This window comes from Oryzias melastigma, linkage group LG1, assembly GCF_002922805.2.
Source record: "Oryzias melastigma strain HK-1 linkage group LG1, ASM292280v2, whole genome shotgun sequence".
NCBI lineage: Eukaryota > Metazoa > Chordata > Actinopteri > Beloniformes > Adrianichthyidae > Oryzias > Oryzias melastigma.
In genome coordinates, this window is record NC_050512.1 from 3,797,122 (window position 1) to 3,805,576 (window position 8,455).

The 8,455-nt window shown below is 38.4% G+C and overlaps 1 protein-coding gene across 3 annotated transcripts in view; it reads right to left on the reverse strand.

The window, feature by feature from the left end:
• The window catches only part of prkcaa (protein kinase C, alpha, a), a 142,420-nt gene extending 136,227 nt beyond the window's left edge, over positions 1 to 6,193 (reverse strand). For 2 of the 3 annotated variants that reach the window (XR_002917529.2, XM_036209694.1), the window contains exons 1-2: positions 5,801 to 6,193; positions 3,396 to 3,427 (exon numbers count right to left, since the gene is read on the reverse strand). Coding sequence is in view for 1 of the 3 variants with exons in the window: in XM_036209694.1 (XP_036065587.1) it covers positions 3,396 to 3,427; positions 5,801 to 5,967 (199 nt within the window). In the remaining 2 variants the exon portion in view is untranslated. The remainder of the gene's footprint in view (positions 1 to 3,395; positions 3,428 to 5,800) is intronic. The other variant, XR_002917530.2, reaches the window with a different exon arrangement.
• Positions 6,194 to 8,455: the final 2,262 nt, after the last annotated feature.

Below are 8,455 nucleotides of genomic sequence, written 5' to 3' on the forward strand. Positions count from 1 at the left end.
GTCAGGAGGAGAGCGCTCAGTGATGAAAGCGGAGTTCGCTCTGACTAAATACTGCTGGGAGTGATTACTGATGGGAACCAGCTGTGGAGTGACAGCAGAGGCTGATGGGAAGTGAAGTGTGGAGAACCAGGAAGTGCTAGAAAGAGGACTGATTCATGACAGTTGCTTCCTCCCATACTTGTGTTAAATTAAATGAAAAATTAAACCCCCCCATTTATTCCAAAGTATTATTTCTAACCTCTTATTGAGTTTTCTATTGCTGTTTTTCCCCAGATGTATTCATTTAAAATTGTCAATTAAACTATCAAAAGCACACGTTAGCATAGTGAAATTTAATTTTGGATCAATCGGTTTTTAAATTCTAAAAATTTGTTGTTTTTGCAGCCAGAAAAAGCGCTAAAATAAAGCTTGTCATTGTTTTCAATTAGAGTACTTCAGGTAAATAAACCTATCCAGGTGTGTGATCCCTTCAAATTTAGCTCACTATTCTGTAAACTCCTTTAGACAGCATAATAGAGAGCAGCCCTTCCTATTCTTGGAGAAGAGACATTTACAAGGCTGAAAATAAAATGTCACTCTAGTTATAGAAATGCCAGTCTCCACTTTAACACTTTGTCAAATAATGACTTAGAGACTCGGTATCTCTGCTGGAAAATATGATCCTCATTTCATGGGATTTAAAGTTTAATATTTGATGGCTGAGCAGATGCTATAAAATAGAAATCCTCGTCTCTTTGAATAGTATATCCAATCACCTCCATCCTGATGAAGCAAGATCATTACTTATGCAGCAGGTCCAGCCACAGCTTTATGGTTAGGAATGAAGCATTCAGGGGAGTAGAGAATAAATCCCCAAAGTGTCTTCGTGTGTCTCTAAGGTGGTCCTTCTATATCTTGCACCGAACAATGGATTCAGCAGCAGCGGACAGCCTTGACGGACATGCTGAAGATAATGTCAGCATATGCATAAACATGTTTGGCTGTCAACACTGCGGCACCTTGGACTGACTCATCTGGAGCCCAGCTTCAAGCAGGTGCTAAAGGCCTCAGAACTGGCTGCGTCTCACGTCTTTGAGAGGAGATCACGCACAAGCGTGGGCAGGAAATTGTTGGCAGTCATGCCCAGGAGGAAAACATGGATTTACATGTGGACTCTAATGTGCATGTCCTTGTAAAAAGTCATCTCCAAGGCAAATGCTTCAGAAGACACCTCCAAGATGAAACTCCAGTGAAGATTCAACCACCACCTCTGTCTGTTTCAGCCTCACAGACACTCAACAAAGGTCACTCTGAGTCATTAAGATTAAAAGCAAAGCTTCCAGAGAGACGGCCTTCTGCTACAGAGAACAACTTCAATAGAAGCACTTCTAATCAAATCATTCAGTCCATTTAAATTTTGACTCTTTAATCCCAAATAATCAGTCATCCTCTAATTTAATACATATCCCAGCAGGCACTTCACCACAGCACACTCATCCTTTGACCCAAGTTTGAGCAAAAACAGAAAATGCCAGATAGCTGCATAAGAAGCGCTGGCTATTGCCCAATCATTTCCAGAATTGATTTGATTCGATTCACCAGAGCCTGGATCGATTCAATTCAGGTTTGATTTTCTCAATTAAATTTGATTCAGTTAAACTTTGAGTTTACACAGTTTACACATTTAGACACATTTGTTTAGAAATACATTAATAAGCTATAGTTTAAATGTGTTTAGAAGATTTTCAAATTAATCTAATACAGTTCACACACTGCAAAATGTATTAGTGAAATTGTAGTGAGATTGTTAATATCATACAGTCAAACATGGATTCTCAAACAGAGAAGCTCCAACAATTGTTCTGCCTCTCCTGGAGGGCGTTTCAGTTTGGCCACTAGATGGCGATCGCGCTATAGCATTACACCTTATTCCAGAGAAGAAAGTATAAACAAAAAACTGTGTGTTCCGACCCCAAATGGTTACTTTAAACATATTTCCTTAAAAGAGTTTGGAAAATTAATGCATGTAAGTATAGGTCGCACCAGGGTATAAGTCGCAGGAGCAAAAAATGTCAAGTCAAGAAGAGGAAAACCATATATAAGTCACTCTGGAGTATAAGTCGCACTTTGGGGAAAAAAGTCTGATGTTTCAGAACAAATCTGCCAAGCGTAGCTAAATAAATAAATACATAAATAAATACAGGAATGCTAATCTTTTGATCTGTGTAAGAAAAAATATCAAAGATTAAGAAGAAAACAATCCGATTCTCTTCCATGTTTGTTTTGAACGACACTTCTACTGCGACTGTCCGTAGCAAATACTTGTACTTAGATGCAGCTCCAACGATTATTAAAGGAAACAACCGCTGAAGCACAACCAGTGTTTACTGGGAAAATAACAAATAAATGAGCCTATTTATGCCTAAAAAAAAACAATAAAAACAAATAAGTCGCTCCTGAGTATAAGTCGCACCCTTGGCTAAACTGTGAAAAAAACTGCGACTTATACTCCAGTAAATACGATATATAAAGCTGCTCATTTAGTCAGCAATGTATGTTTAGTTCAACCAACCATTAGCATTAGCCGTCCTATAGGAAATCCCATTATACATTAACATCAAGCTAGCGGACTTTAGCATTATTTTTTAGATCAATCTCTACTTTTATGGATTGATTACTCTATTAAGCTTAGGTCGATACAGTTCGATTGATCGATTTTATTAACCCAGCCCTGCACTGCTGATGTTAGCTTAGAGTTGTGAGTGGCTGTAAGCTAGTGGGACGGAGTGTAATCAAAGGCATGATGGGAAATGAGTGCAGGCTAACTCAAACATGAATATCTGATAAACCCCTGCAGAAACTATGTCCTAAAAAACAACACAAGTTTTTTTTTATTTTACCAGGCAAAGCTTTTCCAATAGATCAAAGGAGGATTGGAGTGGGACTTTGAAACAGGTTCTATTGTTGAAAGATGCTCTACAGACGTCCAAATTCAAAACAGAAATCTTGTTTAAACATTGAGTAACAAAATCCTACAAACTGCTTGTGGTTTTACAGGGAGCTGTAAAATAATCCCATAATTTGTTTTAAAAACGTATCTAGATTTCGAGGAACATCTTGAACATTTGTTTATGGTGCTTGATGACCCACTCATGGTGGGTTTTATGGTTATTCCATTCTTCTTGGTATGAAGCCATATTAAAGGTATGCATCTTTAGTTATTATATTTAGAAATAAAACAAAACTAAAGTAAAGAAATAAAAAACAGAAATATGTCTTAGTATCTTTACAAGAAGAAAATAAATGAATGCTAGAGAAACAGAAGTTACACAGCATGAATGTCTCTCTCTCTCTAGCTCACACATACAGCACTAAATGCTATAGAATGCAAGCACATATATGTTTTATGTTCTTACCTTGGCACTGAAATCCTTGCTTTCCAAACCCCCTGTGAAAAGAGAGAAGACTGACGTGAACACTTGTAGCCCGCTCACATCAGGCAGCGTTTCTCATTCATTTCAAGGACACACTGCTAAATGTTATACAGCATTCTGAAAAAAAGAGAGTACACCCTCTATGCAGTTCATTCTGGAAAAAAAACGATAAGATAAATGCACAAATGAAAATGCACTCTAAAATGATCAAAAACTCATGATTTAAAAGATTACAAGAAATAATAATCACTTCCTTGTGTGATGTGTGTCCTGTATGATTGCATCAACATCAGTGTTACTAATGATGATTATCCTTTTTCACTTCTTTTTTTGCATTTAGCCAAGTTCCTGTCACTGATTGCCATGCAAGACCCAACCATCATCCTTCCACCTCTGTGCTTCACAGTTGATAGATGATAGTCGAGCTGCTGGTAGGAGTTTGAACAAACATCCTGTAGCTGCTGCAGAAACATCCATACAGAGAAGGCTACATTCACTCTGAAACACACGTCTGAGCACCCACTATCAACAAAGACTCCATGGTGTAGCGGTAGGGCGGTCGACTTCTGATCAGAAGATTGCAGGTTCAATTCCTTGCCCGACCCCGTGTCAAAGTGTCTTTAGCCAAGTTGCCTCTGGTGGAAGGTTGGCGTCAGCGATCGGCTGCAGAGCCACCTTCAGAGTGTGAAAGGTTTTTGCGCTCAAAACTCTCACATTCAAAGCTACACAAGTTCTGATGTTTTTAATCAGATGCCTCAGTCAAAGCATGTGGTGCCCGCTGGCCCCACCTCCAATGTTTGACTGACAGATTCTCACAATCCGCTTTCAGTGGGAGGGGTGTGGACTTCCAACAAGCTGGAACAACCTCGCTCATGATTGGTGGGAGTATTTCCGCTAAAAAACATGAGTCAGACCGACGTGGACTAATCGCTGTCGAGGGATGGCAAACGGTTGCAATATGGCGGTAGACGTATCAGGAAGTGACGGCGAAGGCTCTGGCCTGATTTTGCGAGGGCCGGAGGTAAGGCATTTCCTATGGGGGACCTCAACAGTTCTTATTAATGGTCGTTAGTCTCCAATAAAAACTCAAAAAACTTCTGTTTTTAAACAGACGTTTTCACAAAAAGCCTTGATTTAGTGAAAGATACTAGAGATGAAAGAGATTCAACTACTTTAATACCTCTTAGCTGTACCAGAGAAGCCATCGTTTCCGACAGGGGTGTAACGATCAATTTATGTTTCTGTGATCCAACCAGATCAATCAGTGTGAGGCAAGTTGGAATTGAATCGAATCAAATCAACCTATACCATTATAAAATTGATCAGAACCAAATAAATTCATGGTCAATTTAGAAAAATACCATTTAGATTGAGATAAAGTTTACCATTATACATAATACATTCATTCGTAATACACATTCTTGTTTGTAACTGATTGTCTTCCAAGAAATACAAAGAATCTGGAGAATTTCACCTGCACTGTTCAGTACCACATATTTATCTCAGTCAAGTTTTGGCTAAAGATATCCTGGATGGATGTCAGTGAATCGGATCGTTCAGAATGAACCAATATCGACTATAAATCGGATCGGTAACCGCAAATTATGATATGAATCGAATCGTTCGGTTGAATCGTTCCACCCCTAGTTTTCAATAATCCAGGCTGCAGTGAACAACTCTGTTCCTCAATGTTACACGAAAAGAGCCATGCTGTTTAAATTAAAGTCTCCGATTCTGCCCAGTGTGTGCTTTGCACTTAGGAGTAGTGTTTATGAGGCCACAAGGTCACAATGTACGCCTGTCAATGATACATGCCACCAGCAATAAAGGCCAATTCACCACCCGCCCACAGTCAACAGAAAAAGCTGTAAACAGAAGTTCAACTCCTCCCTGAACACAAAAAAACTAATGAATGTCAGGAAAAATTTCCAGACTGTTTTTCAGGCTTTGCAAATACCTTCCTACACATGTCTGTGAAACACACCCACCAGTCTTATGCAGATGCCCCAACAGTTGTTTTTTCCTTTGCACTCAAAAAGAAATGTATTTTCCGCCTTCACTGAACCACCAAACTGACACCTTCATCATCAAGATCTCCAGACCTCAGCAGGGCCTCTGCAGTGTAGGAACAAACTCTGGTCGTTCCCATTGACAAGGGGACAGTTGTTGTGAGGACAACAGCAGCACAACTCCTCCCACATGGTAGCTGGACAGAGCAGCATGCATTCCTACTAGAAGCCCTCCTGGTCTGACACTCCTTTCTGGAGAGTTTTTCAGAGGTGCAGGTTTCGGGAGAGGAAAGCCGCCCTGAAGTTGGGTTACATCATGAAGTTATCCGATATGCAACAGGCAGTCAGGGGGGTGGAGGTGGGAGACGCACGGCTTACCAGATGAAGTCGGTGCAGTGGCTGCAGAAAGTCGGCTGCTTGAAGAACCTGGCTATGAACTTGTGGTTCTTCACTTCGTGGACGTTTTTTTGCCTCAGCGCACCTTTGCGGGCGAACCTGTTGGCTACGTCCGCGGTGGACGACTCGTTGAAACTTCCATCAGCCATGTCTCCCTGGACGCGGAGCCGTGCTGCAGCTTCGCCCTGTCTGTCGGGGGTGTCTGTCGGTCCGCGGAGATGCGCTTCCTTCGGCGTGGAGAGTCGCAGTGACGGTCCTCACTGAAGGCTGGTAAAATGCGAGGGCTTTCCCTCCCGCTCGACACCACTGGGCTGCTCCACTGACACTGACAGCCCCGCTGCCGTCAAGCAGAGTGTGCTCACTGTTTCTGCATCCGGTCCCAACCTTCAAAATAAAAGTCTGACTGGTGTTTGTTTTTTATTTAAAAAAAAAGACATTTTTGAGTGTTTGTGTATAACAATTGTTAGTGTGAGTTGGGATGCTTCTTTGAGTGTCCTTAATTTGTAACATTTTGTGTGAAGGCGTATAGTTTACATTTTTTTATTTGTTTTTTAATGTACTCTATAAACAACACTTTGAGGTTAAATATGCTATTTTTCAGCAGAATATTTTTCCTGTTTAAGATTAAGAAAGGTTTTGCTTTTCAATCATAAAAATACTTTGCCATGCTTTTTATTTGTCTGATTTTGTTTTTCATAAATCAAAAGGTTAAGGTTTTTACAAAGATCTAAAGCCCTATTAGGTAACACTAAAAACATTTTCAATAATTTCTAACCTTAAACAATGGACTTGTTTACATTTTTTTATAAGTGCAAAACAACAAGAGGAAATCATTTTATTATTTTTTCATAATGAAATCCAAACAATTAGGAAGCAGTTTAGCAAATAATTTTCAAGAAAAGAAACTACTGTTATCTATAATTTCATTATTGAACATACATTTTGGAAATTAACTGAAAATGTTACAATGAACCACCTAATGTTTTTTTCAAAAATGACCAATACAGGTGATTTTCGATGTTTTTTACCTGGGAAACAATTGCCTGTTTTGCAATGAAAAGTATTAAAGCTGAAAGATATAATCAAATTACAGAAGGCACAAATCATGTGTAAAGCAGCTGACAACACAGACCCTTTCTGAAATATTAGAATACCGTAGAAATGTATTTATTTGCATAATTCCAATTAAAAAAACAAACTTTCATAGAATATAGATTGATGTCAAGTTCTTTTTTATTTATTCATTTATTTGTTTTTGCAAAACTTGGATTTTCATCTCTTAAAATCTTTAAAATATGAATTTGGAAAACAGATTACTATGCAGAACTTAGCTCTGTCTTGCAATTAATTTTTTGCGTGCATCCATCACCTGTAATTAATTGATCTAGTAGTTTCTCTATTTTGATCTAATCTAAAAATGGCTGTGAAAAGCCTTATTTTAAGGTATTGTATTTAAATTTGTGACATTGTGGCACAGTAACAGTAAAAGCCTTTCTCAAATTAAACTGAACTGCAACAGTTGAACCAATTGAATGACATCTGGAGAATCTGTGCAGAGGTTTTGAGTTAAGTAGATGAATAAATGGTGAAAACACTCAAGTGCTGTAAAATATGAGCACCAACTCAAGTAGAAATTTAAAAATAAATACTTGAAATCAATTAGACAGTGCAGCAAACAATGAATCTACATTATATGAAAATTTGATGTTTTCTATTGAATTATGGAAATATGTACTTTTTAATCACAACGTATTTTTTGGGGAAGGGTCTACATTACCACAAAACAGTCAAAAGGTGTTAGGCCTTAAAAGTGTGAAATCAACTAAGAAGTTGATGTAGTAGCTTGACTTTAAACATCTGCTTACAAAATTGTATTTTTTTGTCATCAGAGATGCTTCTGCAAAGCAGTCTTCAGTATAAATATAACGTACATATAATGTGTTCATCCTTAAATCTTCATTAACAAAGTTAATCTCACGATTTGCAGCTTATTTGCAGAAACAAAGAACATATGAAGTCCTAAATGGAATATTTTAGTGATAATTTTTATATATCAGAACTGATGTTTTGTAAATCCCCATAATTTCTTACTGATCTGAAATAACTTGAAAAATTATTTCACCGACAGATTCTTTTTTAGGATAAAGCAAATTTAAGATTTTTTTTTTTTGGTGTTTTAAAATGAAAACCCCATTTCCGGTAAGGAACACATGTACCACCGATAACTTGACCAGGTTTCGCCGCTCTTCCTCCCTCCTGCTTAGGCTGATGTCACTCAACAGGATCTGCCACGGAAAGGGAAAGGAGGCTCCCTCTCCACGGGGGAAATCTGTGTTATGAAGCCATCTAGTGGACAAATACAACCATGAACATTTTACTTCCTTTTATTTCCTTGAAGTAATGTGATATAGTTCTCTGGGTTTTCTTTTATAATTCAGAAATAGTCTCGTTAAAGACTTTAAATGTTGGCTTTGATGCATCTGCCCTTTGGGTGAACTGACAGGACGACGATCAACTATTTTAGCCTTTATTGAAATCATGATGGATCAGATAAAAAAAACCTCAATATGAAGGAGATCTCAGTTACAACTAAAATGTGCGTGTCAACTTCTCTGTGCTCCACTCCATTCTGATTCA